General features: G+C 38.1%; 2 protein-coding genes across 3 annotated transcripts; both read right to left on the bottom strand.

The window, feature by feature from the left end:
• Nucleotides 1-12,425: 12,425 nt before the first annotated feature.
• On the bottom strand, nt 12,426-13,061 carry Ppcdc (phosphopantothenoylcysteine decarboxylase). Its single transcript, XM_065225507.1, has one exon. It carries the CDS (start codon nt 13,015-13,017, stop codon nt 12,433-12,435), a length of 585 nt encoding a protein of 194 aa, XP_065081579.1. The 5' UTR covers nt 13,018-13,061; the 3' UTR covers nt 12,426-12,432.
• Nucleotides 13,047-17,268, bottom strand: LOC135704113 (cytochrome c oxidase assembly protein COX19). Of its 2 annotated transcripts, XM_065225540.1 has the most exons (3): nt 17,204-17,268; nt 17,115-17,143; nt 13,047-13,353 (listed from the first exon to the last, which is right to left on the bottom strand). In XM_065225540.1, exon 3 carries the CDS (start codon nt 13,320-13,322, stop codon nt 13,047-13,049), a length of 276 nt encoding a protein of 91 aa, XP_065081612.1. In that variant the 5' UTR covers nt 13,323-13,353; nt 17,115-17,143; nt 17,204-17,268. The 2 variants fall into 2 exon arrangements, with proteins under 2 accessions (XP_065081612.1, XP_065081619.1); XM_065225547.1 differs by lacking the exon at nt 17,115-17,143 and having other exon boundaries at nt 17,204-17,243.
• Between the last annotated feature and the right edge of the window lie 101 nt (nt 17,269-17,369).

Here is a 17,369-nt window from a genome sequence, read left to right as displayed (position 1 = left end):
ATTCCAAATCGGATCCTGACTAACCTCTCAAAATTTGAACCCATTTGGTGAGAAACTGAGATGGCACAAACCATTTGAAGTTTGTATGGGAATTACTATGGTAAAACCAAGACTTTTGTTAATGTCTATCTAATAATTCACCATATTAGCAACAATCAATACGAAACTAACGATTTTAAATTGGCTCACCACTTTAGTAGCCTATTGGTCCCAAGCAAACGATTAACGTACCCTATTATAGTTGAAATTCTATTACTACACTATGTTTGTTTTGATTTGCTATGAAAGTTTGACAGATAACATCAGGGGTGTGTGGATTCATGCAGAACATGCAGGGGTGAGTTAGAGTCGGTGTATAATGAGTCACGCCAAGAGTGAAGCCAAGTCTACCTATTGAACTGTCAAACCGGCTACCTATCGTGCAAAGTAAACAAACATTACGATGCTATGAAAGGTCCACGAAAGGTATTGCAATAAAATATAAAATATAATCGAAAAAATGATCATAAACACGCAGTGATCATTAAATTGTCATGGGATACGTTTGGTAGCGATCATTAATGAGAATTTCTACTATTTTTTGTTGAGATGATTGGACAAAATCACTGATATAATGATTTACAACAGCCGCTATTTTTTTTGCTCGCTGGAAGTCATTTGAAGTTGATGTAGCAGTCCTCTGTTGCCAAGTGAAAAGAAATGGAATCTTTCTAAAACCGTGATGCGAGTTCAACTGTTTTTCTCTTGGCGTGACTCATTATACACCGACTCTAGGGTGAGTGAAATAGCGTGGGACTGCTTGGGACCGTTGTTCTGGTACTGAGTGAGCCAACAATAATAATGATTTTCTTCGGGACCCAGTGGTCTTAGAGTTACCTCTATGATATTAGTCTGCTTCAAAAAATTTCAACTGTGCTTGTAGGAAATTTTCCCAGCTACTGAAGCTTTGCTGAAGATCACATCTTGAATAAATGCAAGGATCGAAAGTTATCAATGGTTCAATGCGCTGATGTCTTATGATCATGCTCAATCAACTGCTCAGCAGGCAACATTGGTGTTTCTGGGGCGTTGAATAGGACACAAAAATCATGGCTACTATGTCACACTGCAAAATACAGTGTTGCCTTCAGAGCAGCTGCTTGATCATGTCATAAGTTTACCAATCTCTTAAATAATTAATAACTATTTTCTGTCTCGTTTTACATAGAAACGATCTTCAACAAAGTTGTAGCTGAGAAAATTTTCTATAAGAATAGCTATCGAGCTGTTTTGCAGCTCAATATGGAAAAAGACTAGAAGGCAATGAACAAAATGTTGAGATTTCCCATAGTAATTTACATGTAAACTTCAAATGGCTTGTGCGAAGTCTGTTTCTAACCAAATGAGTTGTAACTTTGGGAGGCTAATCAGGATCCGATTTGAAACCATTTAAGCACTGTGGAGCGATAAAGTCAAATTTTGCATCAGTCTAATGCCGATCGACAGCTCTTTCTTCGTGGTTTCTGTTGCATAGATTATGTACAGTCTTGCCATGGATTATTGACCATATTGCTCGTTCCGGAATCAGCGTGGTTGACCCAGGGGGAACCTGTAGTGGGGAAAAATTGTAGTTTTTCTCCGAAACATGCCTTTCGACGGTTCTATCTTCATGGTTTTTCATGCATAGGCTACTTGTAGTCTTGAAATGAAACATTGATCATATTGACTACTTCGGAACCACCGCCCGCATAAGCGCGAACCATAAATTGACCTTACCTAAAATGGTTAAAATTGTTTATAATCCCTGCTAAACTTCAACTGAAATGGTTATGGAACTTTACATGAACGTTTAATGATAAAGTTTTAACCTTAAGTATTATAGTTTTTTGGAAGTGGACCTTACAAATAATGGGTTGTTAAGAACCATTACCATTCAAAATTCTTCTTTTCTCCATACATTTTCGGAAAGAAAACTATACTAAAACCTTTTAACTAATGATTTGAGAACATTAATGGTAATGGTTATGGTAACCAGTAAGGTCCATGAATGGTTTTGTAACATCGATAAACTTTATGTGGAATATATCGCGAATTGGTTACCTGTAAATTACTGATTACCAATTCACGATATATTTCACGTAAAGTTGAGCGATAATACAAAACCATTAATGGACCTTACTGACTACCATAACCATAACCATTAATGTTCTCAAACCATTAGTAAAAACGTTCTAATATAGTTCTCTTTCCGAAAATGTATGGAGAAAACAAGAATTTGGAATGGTAATAGTTCTTAACAACCCATTATTTGTAAGGTCCGCTTCCAAAAAACCATAATACATAAGGTTAAAACTTTATCACACAAACGTTCATGTAAAGTTCCATAACCATTTCAGTTGAAGTTTAGCAGGGATTATAAACAATTTATAACCATTATCGGTAAGGTCATGTGATGGTTCGCGTTTATGCGGGCGGGATGCCGTCGAAAGAACCTACCATAGGGGGCTATTGAAGTTGTTCTCCAAAACATGCCTTTCGACGGTTCTATCTTCATGGCTTGTCATGCATAGGCTATTTGTAGGCTTGAAATGAACCATTGATCATAATGACCGTTCCGGGACCACCGTTGTTGCTTCAGGGGGAACCTATACTGCCGTTATACACATAAGAGTCCCACGGTGCATAAGGATTGCATAGAACATGGGACAGTTATGCGTATAACGGCAGTATAGTAGGGGAAAATTGTAGTTGTTCTCCAAAGCATCCTTTTCGACGGTTCTATCTTCATGACTTTTCATGCTTAGGCTATTTGTAGGCTTGAAATGGACCATTGACCGCTCTGGGATCACTAGAATGCCTCATGGGGAACTTGCAGTGTGAAACAATTCAAAAGTCACGTCAAAGTCAACAACATCATCGGGAAGCGAAAAGTTTCCTTTACCCGGTGATGTTGATGGGTTGCGTTGGTGTCATATGGGATGAGGAAAGGGCATAAGAAGGTTTGTTTACAAAAAGCTTGTATGCCCTTTTCACATGTTGTTCTTGAATTGAAGTTTTTCACCAAAACATGCCTTTGGACGGCTTGTTTATGGTGAAATATAGAATTCCATGAATATGCTATTTCAAGCTGAACATTGCTTTAGGTCTTAAGTAACATTAATCGATTCTCTTCGTCGACTTTTCTTTCGTTAATAACTTGAGCACATAACCATAGAGGTAACTCTAAGACTAGTAGGTCCCGAAGAAACGTACTCAACTTTTTTGAGTCAGCTCTGATACTATCTTCGGTCCCAAGCTAATCGATTCACCCCTCAAAACATTGAAAAATCCACTAACCCCTCATTTTATCTGTCAAATTTTCATAGCAAATCAAAACAAACATAGTGTAGTACTAGAATTTTGACTAGAATGGGGTACGTAATCGATTTGCTTGGGACCAATAGGCTAATCAAGTAGGGAGCCAATTTAAAATCGGTAGTTTCGTATTGATTGTTGACATAACCGTTTCTTGTTGTGTTTGTCGTATTGGATGCTGGATAAAAGCTTCTTTTATCGATATGTGTGCTGAAAATACCTGGAAACTTCTTAAGATGGCCGTGGGGTTACAAAGAGAAAGTCGACGAAGAGAATCTGTCAATGTTAGTTAGGACCTAATGCAATCTTCAGCTTGATTTATAGTCATGAAATGTAGTATATTACATTTGCCACTCCGGCACCTTCAGGATGCGCCTGAAAGAACCTGTAGTATGGGAAATTATTGAGTTATTTCAGGTGTAGTGGTAAACGTGACTGCTTTCTCATCCCAATGGGTCTGGGTTCAAGCCCAGCCGAGGTCGGTGGGATTTTTCTGAGGCATAAAAATCTCTGGTCACGTCTTCCTTCGGAAAGGAAGCAAAGCCGTTGGTCCCGGCCCATGTGTGTTTGAATTGGTGCAATATCCTACGCAGGTGTGGAAGCTGCCTTCCTGCACATTCGATTGCCGTCAATGGATGGCAATCGATGTGCGTCGATGATTGGCACTAGATTGCGGAACAGAGACCGACGTTAAATAAAGGAAAGAAGAAGAAGAAGATGGGAAGTTATTTCTGAAGTGATTTGAAACTTTTATGAAGCGATGTACCAGATGGCTTCAAAATTTATTTACCTTTTCATAAATATGTACCCTTCGAGGTACTGTTAGTTCTGATAAGTGGTCGCGAAATATTCGTATAGTGTTGGAAATGCAAAACTGCTTCTGGCGGCTCAACTTGGCCTACACTGAAACAAAGACCATAGGTAGGAATACTATTTTGCAGAAAACACTTATTTTCAGTATAACCAACAATCAATACGAAACTAACGATTTTAAATTGGCTGACCACCTTAGTAGCCTATTGGTCCCAAGCAAACGATTAACGTACCCTATTCTAGTTGAAATTCTATTACTACACTATGTTTGTTTTGATTCGCTATGAAAGTTTGACAGATAACATCAGGGGTGTGTGGATTCATGCAGAACATGCAGGGGTGAGTGAAATAGCTTGGGACTGCTTGGGACCGTTGTTCTGGTACTGAGTGAGCCAAAAATAATAATGATTTTCTTCGGGACCCAGTGGTCTTAGAGTTACCTCTATGGTATAACCACAAACGAAGTGACAGACGGAGCGGCTCGAAAACTTTGGTGACTAACCTGCTATTGCAATTTTTCAGTGTACCACATGGCAACACCACTACTACTGGATTGTACCACATGGCAACACTACTATTAGATTGAACTAGCATTTTCACCAAATGTACTAGAATGTTTTGGTTCTATCTCATTCACTCTACTCAAAACTGAAATGCATAAAAAAATGACAAAATGATACGCACTCTTTGCACACTGTCAAAGAATCATTGTACACAAAATCAACTTTGTTCAAATCAAAACAAAAAAACTAACCCATCTGGTGGATAATGGCACAAGCTTCCAAGAAAATTCTATTACAGTGAACCACATTATTTAAATGGATTTCTTCGCCAGTTAGTCGTCTGTAACTTCGTTTGTGGTATAACTACGCTTAATGTCGTTTAATCTACCATGATTTCAGTATAATTGACTAAAAATATAATCAAATTTACTACCATTCTGTCAAAACTACTATGCTTACTCAAACGGCATAGTAGTTTTGATAGAAAAAATAGTAAAATTAAATGAATTTCGTTTCTGCACAAATCTATTGGTGGGAGTATTGAATTTAAACCATCAATATAGTATTTTTGCCAATGGATTTTTTTTTCTGTGTACGGGTTTTCTTGGGCCTATTAGCCATTGAAACGCCATTGGGAGTTTCTTTGGCCTATCGAACGGAAAGAAATGTGAATTCGCGTGCGCCTTTTGTTTTCGAGATCTCATTTTACGTTCTTCAACACTTCGTCTTGAATAGAAGAATCGTACCAAACGTTTGTTTGACACGTTCATGCCGAAATCATAGATATTTGATAACGGCACACAAGCATTTATAAACAAACTTTCTAAGGCCCTTTACACGCGAACCAAAGTACGCCCCAGCAAACCAAAAACATCATCGGATAGGGACAACTATCACCTTTCCGAAAGTGGTATTGCACGTGTAAGGCTCTGAACCATTTGGTGGATTTTTTTAAACTTAAATTGAAAGAAGTTAAATTTTGACAACCGTGGCTGCGTTCTTCTTGAAAACCGGTCGATCGACAGCAATTTGCATTAGTTATTATCGAGAAATACGACATAGTTCCCAAAATCCACGTTTTTCGGAACTTCCCAACAAACAATTTTAGCTGCAGATTAGCTTATACAGCCAAAATTTGCCTTATGCAGCTAATTTTTGTCTGTATAAGCTAAGCTGCAGCTAAAATTGTTTGTTGGGTTGTCCACCCATATCTCCGAAAATAGTTGACCGATTCTAAATTTGTTCAATAGCATTCAATGTGATCACCATATTTTTTATTTGCTGATTGTTTCGTTTAATTCGGTTATGTGGTTGCCGACAAACACCACTTAGTTCCCGAATTACGCGATATTCGGGTCTTGTTCCGCCCATAAGAAGTTTCTTTCGAATGTCCCAAAAACCCTCTGGCTTCCGAAACCCTCAAACTTTCTACATTAGTTTTTACCAGCGCCTTCAGGAAGTTTCTTCTATCTTCTCCAGGAAGTTCTACCGTACACTGCAATACAGCATTTATTCAATATAGGGGGAAAATCTACTTCGGCCTAAACTCCTATAGTCGCTATATTCATAGTCTGGCGAATAGAATTTCGATCTATCAAAAAGCGGAACCAATTCAATATATTTTAGACCATCAGTGTTCACTCGGCTGTCGACAGAAGCAGACCACTCTTAATGTGTGTCACGCGATCGTCTGTTTACTCGGCAGCAACCATTGTGTGGTCCTCCTCATTGTTCTTCATCAGCAGTTCTTTCAGTCGATGCGTCGTCGACTTTGGAAAACAACCGTTTTGTGATGAATGTGTGAGTGCTGACCACGTTTTGCGTCCATTGCTGCAATGGAAGTGCTCTGACCCTCGTTGGCTCTGCCATACAAGTAAACCACTGGAAGCGGCTCCCGTTCTCGTGGAGGAAGCTTATTGGATAGCGGAAGATAAAATGTTTATTGTGTTGTACCTTTTGACTATAGTTTTAAGATGTATTGTATAGTGAACAAGAATCCTCGGCTCTGTAAAGTTAATTCGGTTGAGCCTTATCAAATAAATTAATAGAAAAAAAAAAAAAAAAAAATATTTTAGACCATCAATTGAAAAAGTACTATCAACTTTTATAAACAAAACGTTGATTTTTCTTTCCTTGCCAATCGAACGCAAATTATCGGCATCATCGGATAGGGGAAACTTTCCCCAACCCAAAGATGGTGTTAGTTTGCGTAGGCGAGCCTTGAGGCACGAGAAAAGGGTTTCCGAAGTTTTGTTCGCAATAGCTGATGTGCTCTTTTCTGTTGTTGGTCGTGATTTGCTCGATTGGTTCCGCTATTTGACAGCTCAATTGGTTCCCGAGATTCTATCCGCCAGACTATGAATATAGCGACTATACTAAACTCCCACTCCCGGCCTACACTGAAACAAATCGACATGTACCGTTTATTGGATCCATCTTATAACATACCAATGTCAGCAGATTTATTCATTCTATGTGATGATTGATAGACTCCATTGGATTATCACTTAAAAACTATGACTGCGATATGGAATGATTTCTATCGTAATTTCACATACTTAGTACTTGATAATACTTTGCTTCGAACGTGGTTAGCGATAGGTAAGATGTATATGAATATTGTCTGATATATTTCATGGTGAAAAACAGGGTGCCTTCCATTCATTTTGACTAAAAAAATGTTTTATGAAATTATGGAATAATAAGATATTATAATAATATTTTGTTTCTGTAAGGAACAAGAAAAGATTGTGGAGTTTGTGTTTGACACATAATACCAGCCAATCTTGCTGCACGAGAGTCGCAATAAACGATTTTGTCATTTATCTCACCCACTCTTCGCTCTTCACTCTTCGCGAAGAGGCGATCAGAAAATCGTTCATTGTGGCTCTGTCAAAGCTAAATTTAGAGGTTTTATGTGTCTAACACAAACTTTAAAATCTTTTCTTGTTCCTTACACATGCAAAATACCATCATAATATCTTATTATTCCATAATTTCCTAAAACATTTTTTTAGTCAAAATGAATGGAAGGCACCCTGGTGAAAAACTGTTGATATGTCATGGGTGCGAACAGATATATAGAAACTAATGGAAAATCATATTAGTTTGCACTATGAGAAAATTCAGTAATATATACCTGTTTTCTTGATGAATATTGCTCACTAAAAGATATATCTTATAAGAAAATTATGTTTATTTTATTGGAGTTGCTTTTAACGATTTTTGACGTTTGTTGATATGTTGCGTGTAAACAGACATGTAGCAACTATTGGACAGTCATTTAACTTTGCAGGATAGGAAAACATGTATATCTCATTGTAATAGCTTCCTTTGATGTTTGACGTTTAAAGATTGTAAACAGATCTATACCAATCATTATATAGTCATATAGATTTGCCTTTTAAGAAATCCAACAACAAACATTTGTTTTAGCATGTTTTTCTGGGATGAATATCGCTTCCAATAAAATACATCTTACATGATTGTTCTTCATATATTCTTGAAACAATTTTCAACGATGTTATCGTACACTCATTAAAATGATTAGTCGAACTAAATATAGCTAACAACAATGATACTGTATTGAATAATCCTTCTTTGTTATTGTTCCATAAGATAAGGTGTTCAAAAAAAGAATGTATTGAGATTGAAAAAAAATATTCTACTGCAATATTTACTTTGCTAAGATTATAATTGTAAGCCTTCTACACGGCTAATTCAGATTCCAGCACTAGCACTTGAACTTCATGAACCAGTTCCATGAAATCATATAATGTAGTCGTTGTTTTATTGCACACAGGAGCATTAAGAAAGATTTGAACAAACGACACCACCGAAACGGAACATAAATTTGCCAGTGCTATTTTTCTTCACTCTAGCAAAACGAGCATAACGTTGCACTACATTCCATGTCGAGAGAGCTGTTCTTACTTCATGCTAATTGAACGAGCCCAATCTTGAAGTCATCCGTGGCCCAGTGGAATCGAGCGCAGACACCGAAAGCATCACACCTCAACAGTTCTTGATCGAATCCCAAATCAGCTACAATAAAAAAGACACAACTGTGAAAGCTCCCACTGCCATATGTTTATTTTTCGATTTATTTTTAGAAATTGATTAAATATATGTGTCAAAAGAAGAAGTAAATTTCATGTGATTTTCACATAAACTTTACTTCGGTTGATTTATGACACATATATTATATTGTGGTGAAAAGTAAAGCTTATGCTTATGGGTTTCAAATCCATTTCAGTTAATTATTGTAATTTGACCAATTTTCATTTATCATATGACGATCATATAAATGTTACCAAATTATCTGCATTGTAAATGTATCAGATATTCATATAGAATTTACCTGACACATTTTCAATCATATCATTTTCATTGGATTATCTTATAGCGCAAATTTATTAGACTTTCACATAACAGGAATATGTCATATTGGTTCAGTGTATCGGGCACAAAACATCAAATATAGGGTTACGGTATGTAATGTGGGTCTAGTCCTTTCATTCGGCCTATCACGCAAATAAATAATTAATTAAGGAATATTACACAAAAAATAAGGAAAATATTGATCACTGATGGTTGATAAATGTGTACCACACACAAATCAATTTATATCACAACATTTCAATACATTTTCAGCTCTCGTAAGTAATAAAACTGGTTGAGAATATCACAATGTTCGGAGTTTTTAGCCGCCATGACTTATAAGGTTAAGATGGGAAGGTTGACTGACGATCATCAAATGGCCTGATTATGGCATTTATTGATTGGAATTACCTGATAATACACACTAGACGTAAAACTTACAGTTGCTGTTTGAATATTTTATGTTTATTTTAATTGTTTAACAACGTTTTCACAAGTAAAACATGGACCCAACTTTAGGGACACATTTCTTTTCTATGTTCCTAACTATGGCCCATGAAATTCATTTGACAGCATATAGCAATAAGAGTAACGTCAACAATGTTGTTTTGCATTTGGATGATAAGGAACGAACAGGAAGGGAGATTTTTTCTGCCAAACCTGTATAATGAACATCACAATGTTCTGATTTAGATATTCTGCGGTCAAAAGACGATAAGCGAAATTTTTAATTTTTAATTTTTAAATTGAGTGATTTAATGTAGTTTTCGTAAAATTTTCTCTAAGAAATGTTTTGAGGAATGAAGAGCATTAAGTTAACAGTGATAGTGATAAAAAAAAATACATCAGAAAACGTTACCAAGAGCGTTTTTTTGAGGATCAAACAAGATAGGACGAAGTTGCATCCATAAATAGACCCAATTTGGGGACAATAGACCCATATTACATACATTTCCCTCGTGAGTTATTGTCTTAAAAAAAGTAAGTTTTTCAACTTTTCGTGGTTTCTGATAGCAAACGACATGATAAGCATATCTAAGCATACCATTTAGCAGTAGAATATCGTTTGCAGGTAAATTCATTGATGAGTTATGATTAAAAACGTAATCGATGGCTGCATATTAGACCGAGGTTAGGGACGTATACCCTATCAGGCATAACATTTGATAACGGCACAAAAGCATTTATAAACAAACGCGAGCCAAAGTACGCCCCCGCAAACCAGAAACATCATCAGATAGGGGCAACTATCACCTTTCCGAAAGTGGTATTGGTTTGCGTGAGCGTACTTTGGTTCGCGTGTAAAGGGCCTTAGAAAGTTTGTTTACAAATGCTTTTGTGCCATTATCAAATGTTATGCCTGAATGCATCATCAGTAATACCAACAATCAATACGAAACTAACGATTTTAAATTGGCTCACCACTTTAGTAGCCTATTGGTCCCAAGCAAACGATTAACGTACCCTATTCTAGTTGAAATTCTATTACTACACTATGTTTGTTTTGATTCGCTATGAAAGTTTGACAGATAACATCAGGGGTGTGTGGATTCATGCAGAACATGCAGGGGTGAGTGAAATAGCTTGGGACTGCTTGGGACCGTTGTTCTGGTACTGAGTGAGCCAAAAATAATAATGATTTTCTTCGGGACCCAGTGGTCTTAGAGTTACCTCTATGGTAATACCATAGAGGTAACTCTAAGACAAGTAGGTCCCGAAGAAACGTGCTCAACTTTTTGGCTCAGCTCTGGTACTATCTTCGGTCCCAAGCTAATCGATTCACCCCTCGAAACATAGGAAAATCCACTAACCCCTCATTTTATCTGTCAAACTTTCATAGCGAATCAAAACAAACATAGTGTAGTACTAGAATTTTGACTAGAATGGGATACGTTAATCGTTTGATTGGGACCAATAGGCTAGTCAAGTAGTGAGCCAATTTTAAATCGTTAGTTTCGTATTGATTGTTGGTAATACGTCTCACTCAAAATGTATTCATGCCTTGCTTTCGACGTCCACATGAAGTGAAACCAAAACATGTTTATTGATGTATAAAAAGTTGTGCCACCAACGATGGCTGACCCCATTGTTTACGTACGGTGGAGACATCTACAATGTAAGTGGGTACCTGAAACTAATAGCAAAGACATCATATCAAGACTGGCAACTGGCCAGAATCCAAGCGACAGATACAAAAGCGCTGCGCTTGAGTAAAGGTGGAAGCAACGCATAGAAAAATGAGCAAATACACAAACCTTTCTTCTGAGGATGTAATCTTTGCTATCTAATTCGTTCGAAGCATTGTCATTCTTCTTGATTTGATGCAACAATAGTGCCGAGATGAGTGAAAAGAACTTATTTTTGGGTACTTTTTTATAACCGTGTATATAATACAACTTTAAGCCACAGACAAACAGACATAACTCTCACAATCACATTCTTCGCAAATAAGGTTTTAGTTAGGAATGTGCTCGTATCCGTCATGGTGGCGTCAACTACATTTCAAACCAATCAGTGATGCCAGTTCTTTTTTAGATCAATCTAGGCTGTGTTCCCATTCGGTGAATTCTCGCTTAAATTTGACATTTCGAAAATAAATTATAATGTTCGAAAATCCCGTCTGATTTTCTAGAAGGCGTTAGTCAAAATTTATTCCTGGTCTATCATAAATAAACGAAATAAGGCTCTGAACCATTTGGCGAATTTTTTTAACTTTTGGTTAAAATTTGACAGATGGAAAGTTATCGATGAACCCTGCTATCCGAGCAAGGTTATTTCTGACAGACAAGAAGTTAAATTTTGACAACTGTGGCTGAGTTCTACTCGAAAACCGGTCGATCGACAGCACAGGGATTTTCGAACATAGAAAATAACTTTCGAAATGTCACTTTTAACCATGAGTTAAATTTAACTCGGCAAATGGTTTACAGCCTAAGGCTGTGAACCATTTGCCGAGTTAAATTTAACTCGTGGTTAAAAATGACATTTCGAAAGTTATTTCTTATGTTCGAAAATCCCCGTGCTGTCGATCGACCGGTTTTCGAGCCACGGTCGTCAAAATTTAACTTCTTGTCTGTCAGAAATAACCATGCTCGGATAGCAGGGTTAATCGATAACTTTCCATCTGTCAAATTTTAACCAAGAGTTAAAAAAAATCGCCAAATGGTTCAGAGCCTAAGTGGAAAACTTGAAGTGATAGGACATATCTGCCATCATGACGGCCATTTTGGGACTCTTCAAGGAATCACCTTAAATCTAAAGATGTTTTATGTGCAAAAACTGTGTTGTGAGAAAAATAGGACAGTTACGGCACAAAGAGTCAGCATTTTCTTTCTATTAAACCAAGAAGCCACATTTTTTACAACAAACACTCATTATTTATTTTACTCCAAGAAAAAAAAACCTAGCACATCGCATCCATCTCCCCCAAACACCGCAGCACCGTTTGCACTATCGTATCCACTTCGGCCATCGCCCCCAGTCCCGTATCGCCACACATCAGCGTCTTCGCCACGCAGGGAATCTCCCGCAGGCCCCAGGATTTCAGCGTTTCAATCTGTGGCCCCGTAATCGGATGTTCCCACATCCGGGTGTTCATGGCGGGAGCAAACAAAAGCGGTTTCCCGAAATCCCAAGCCCTCGCCGTACACAGCAGTAGATTGTCGCACAAGCCCTGGGCCATTTTGGCCAGACTGTTCGCATCCAACGGGGCAATCACCATCAGATCGGCCCATTTACCGAGATCGATGTGCAGGACAGGATCGCCGCGTCCCTTCCAGCTAGCCCATTCATCTGCGTCCCGGTGGATCGGCACGTCCGGTGCGATATCCGACGTGGCGAAAAAGTGCTCGGCGTGCTCGGTAACTATCACTTTGATTTCAACATCCGGCTTCGAAACGCGCAGTTTTTCAATTAGTAACGGTAATTTAATGGTGGCTACACTGCCGGTGCAGCCGATTAGAATGTTCCTTTTGGTCATTCCGGTCATTATTGTCTAAAGTTCACTTCAACACACATTCAAACACTAGCTTTCTTCTTTGCATCTGCACCTTCCAGATCAGCGAAACCCAGCTTGGAGAAGTCTTCCTTGGCCATAAGGTTGTTCTCCATGCGACACTGGAGGTAGGCTTTGGACTCCTGACGGCAGGCCGAGTTGTCGTCGTTGTTGACGCGCAGGCAGCGCATGTAGTACAGCATCAGCTTTTTGCACTGGTTTTCGTGGTCTAGCGGGAAGCTACCTTTTTCCGGGGCAGTGGGAATGAACTTTTTCTGTCCAAAGGTCATAGACGCCATCTTGGGTGGAGGAGATTACCGTTCGCGGGATCTGCGGGGAAATGAAAAAAAAAAATATATCAGAGAAAAAGGGTTTTTTTAGATGCTCGGAACGGAAGGAAATGGGAAGAGCGTGGGCGCATACGTTTCCTTCAACCATGCTGGAGCAGTAGAGGTGATAAATTCGACAGTAAGCATTTATAAGGGCGTAAACACGATCCCTTTTGTTAATAACTCGCTTGGATTGACGTTTCTCGGTGCGTTTGTTGGTGCTTTTGAAAGCCAATACAACTTGTTGCAACACTGCATTTAAATGATTGGTCGGGATGGTCGGGATGCATCCAAATAGAACAACTACGATAGTGAGCATGCATAAGGGCCTAACTGCGATGATCGATTGTCTCTTTAAATTGCTACAGCTAATAAAAGCAATTTTTTTAAATATCCAATACAGTGCTGTAACAGGTTGTATTGGCTATCAAAAGCAACAACAAAGAAGAGAGTCGATCATTGTGGTTACGCCCTTATGCATGCTCGCTGTTCTACTACCGATTGAAGCAATGCGCGAAGGAGGCGTATCTTCACGATTTGTTCGGGCACTTCTTGGAAGTATCCGAGAAATGCATCAAGCACAATGTTTAACTGGAGGAAGACAAGCGTGCCTAGAAGATTCTCCAGAAAACCTCTATTTTCATGAAAAGGTGAAGAGACAGATTCCGGTGTATTTTGAAAAATGATACATCGGAAACAGAGCCAAGCTGCAAAACTTCGTGTAACATTGCATTTCAACTGCTTGCGAGAAACGAACAAAACGAACATTTTAATTTGGTTCTGCGACAGGTTCGAAGTCTTGTCTCAAAATATTACAGGCTTTTATTTGATCGTTCTCAAGCATTTCCTTTAGATTAATTTACTTTTCTCATATTCGAGAAATTTTTCCAGGACAAACCTGGAAAATCCTGGAAAAATATGAGGCAAATTTGCTTATCGCTGATGTAATTTATGAGTTAATTAAACTCAAATTTGAGCTGTTCTCATTCGTCCTTGGATTCTCTTCGTATTTTAATCTTTTTTCTAAAAATTCACTGAAGCTTAATTTTTTAAATTTTCAATTCATGCAATTCACTTCAGATTCTCGACCAACAATTGAAAAGGGCCTATTAGATTTTGTGAGCAAAACTTGTAATCCCCAATGCATGCCAACACTATCGGACATAGGAAATTCTCCCGACGAGAATTCAGTTCCACCATTTCAAAGGGGCGTAATTGCTTTTGTAAATAATGGCTTTAACCGTCGATCTTTCGAAAAATAAGGCCTACCGCTCCAAATTAACAATGCTAGCTGTATAATGAGAGAGAGAAGGATTAGTAATTTCCATTTAATTCCATAAGCAATTATCCTTGACAGATACGCGTATTTCGTCTACAATGTGCCGACTTCTTCAGTGTCTTGTACTAATACAGTCGAGTATTAGTACAAGACACTGAAGAAGTCTGCACATTGTAGACGAAATACGCGTATCTGTCAAGGATAAGCAAATAAGGTAGTGGAATTAAATGGAAATTACTAATACTTCTCTCTCTCATTATACAGGTATTCCACTAAGACGCCCACATTCATCAGGATTCAATGCTAGCTGGTAGAGGAAATATTTATCTACTTGCTGATGTCATTCGCATTCATGAGTGAGCTTTTATTCGCAAAAAATCGACGGCTAAAGGCATTGTTACAAAGGCAATTACGCACCTTTGAAATGTTGGCACTGAATTGTCTTGAAATTTTGCTCAGTATTATCTTGAAGGTCTCCTCTAAATTCCAGCTGAAATTGAACGTAACAGAATTATCTTCCTCTTTTCCTAAACCCTTTAGTGATGCATTTATTGGCATTCGTATGGTGCATTAGTAAAATGCATGCCCGTTCCGCATGGCTTTGGCACCTGGCCACAACGGGGGGAGTTAAGTTGTGACGCTTGGTAACCCTAATAAAATTGTTATGGTTATTTTTCTTAACGACGTGTTCCGGGTATCATCCAAACCATTTGTGGAATAGTTCTATTATTTGGGTTGTCGTTCGTTTATGGTTATTTTTTATTAGGGAAGTTGGCACAGTACTCGCTGACCACTTGAATGTCACTGGCAAATCCGACACTGTTGTTATCATTCTCTGGAACGGGTTGCCCGATTCCAAGAATTGTTAAAGCATACAGAGGATCACTATCCAGTGGATTCATGTTGTGACAACATCTAAAATGGAAATATACACAGTTTGGGATTGTAGTCCTTCAACCTTACATTTTCATTTTCTCCAACATTAGATCCTGCTACGCCTTCCGTTGGATCGTGATGTAGGTACCGGATCTTTCTTCTTTTTGAATCCTTGAATTTTCAGCAGCTTTCGAATGACGGTTGTTCACTCAACGGAGGTGGAAGCCGCCAATTCCTTATATTTGATTGCTTCCAACAGGCAAAGTAAACAATATTTCGGTTCATCGTACACAAGTAAAAGCTACTTTCACTAGGTATCGATCCGAGTTTCAATCCTCTACTTGATCTACCATGACAAGTTTTTCGGTTTGGAGATGAAAAACCACCGGCTTGCTGTGATTATGATACAAATTGCCGTGAAATTTTGTAGAGCAAAACAAAAACAACAACGAGTACCGTGATATGATTATTCGTTTCGGTGACATTAGGTCACACACACAGTCACTGTTAATGAGTAGTCTCACTAACACTTGTACTTCAAAGTTCCACCTTTGATTGTCAGAGGCGCTGTTATCAGTGACTTTTGACATTTGTATGGGAGAAGGGAACAGTTGCCAGTCTTCTTGATTTGTAGTCTTCGGTTTAGACAAGGCAAGCAATTGATCAACTCTGTTGAAACCATGCTATTCAACTGACTTGTCTTGATCAACTCACTCGAATTGAACAAAGTTGAACCAGGGCTCAACTCTTCAAGCCAATTGAATTGATCAATGACTTGCCTTGTTGAAACCCAGCTTAACTCTTAACCATTCTTACATTTACTCAAAGGCGCCCCAAATGCGCTCAAGGGTTTGATTTTTGTTGCACACAGCCGGATCGAGCAGACGCACCAATCTTCTTGAAGGTTAAACTTTGTCAGACGCAATTGGGTGTAACATCTATTGAGAGACGCACATACCCATTAACAGGTTCAATTTTGCAACAACAGCGTCTAGCGTCAACGGAAATGGATTTTTATCTCAGTTCAACTCAGTGGTAGCTGAATTTATAATAGACTCAAAATCCATCGAAATACTCTTTTATTTGGGTAACTTTTCCTCAACTTGCAAAAATGCAACAACAAGGATTGAACAACCACTTTAATTCGCAACTCTAATAAAAATTTGAAATGAAATTATATTTATTAATAAGTTTCTATATTTCTCTGAATTGGAATGAAATTTCCTAAGATTCCCTGATTTTCCAGGTAGTCGACCCTGCGTACACGCTAACATTAAAAACTTCTTCCAAGAAAAGCTTTGGAAATTCAAATTATTTATATTTGAGAAAAACTCCCCGTATTCTCAATTGTTATTACAATAGTTGTTTTAGAAATTTCATCTAACATTCTCAACCGATTTTTAGATGTGATTAACAAAAACCTGACGTTGAAACTTCAACCGCACAATTTGGGGATATTTTTTTTATGCTTCAAAAATCTGCCAATCTGGGTATGTGCCAAGATTTTCAAACCACCGTGTATTAATTTGTTATGGGAAATTTGGGAAACATGAAACGCAATGTTATGTAAATTATAACACATCTAGTATAAGATATGAAATACACACCTTTTTCAAAAGCGAATGATGCTGACAAGCTAAAACGACAGTGAGAAACGCAATGAACGATAATTTTCCGGATAATGATGAGAAATTACCTCAAAATTCCATGTCGATTTCACTCAAACTTCCTGCACCAAACATCCACGGAAAGGAAATTTTTCACCGAATGACAGCTTCACTGAATTCACTCGCCGCACCCACACCCAGAAACATGCGGATAAAATTTCCCTTTTAGTTCTGTCAAAAATTCCACCACTGTCA

The sequence above is a fragment of the Ochlerotatus camptorhynchus genome, unplaced genomic scaffold (genome assembly GCF_037179485.1).
Source record: "Ochlerotatus camptorhynchus isolate MF236.1 unplaced genomic scaffold, CSIRO-AGI_Acam_v1.1 ptg000021l, whole genome shotgun sequence".
Taxonomy (NCBI): Eukaryota; Metazoa; Arthropoda; class Insecta; order Diptera; family Culicidae; genus Ochlerotatus; species Ochlerotatus camptorhynchus.
This window is presented reverse-complemented; position numbering and strand designations above follow the sequence as displayed.

Excerpts from the sequence above, each read along its gene's own strand:
- Ppcdc (XM_065225507.1), bottom strand. The coding sequence starts at position 13,017 with ATGACCGGAATGACCAAAAGGAACATTCTAATCGGCTGCACCGGCAGT.
- LOC135704113 (XM_065225540.1), bottom strand. The coding sequence starts at position 13,322 with ATGGCGTCTATGACCTTTGGACAGAAAAAGTTCATTCCCACTGCCCCG.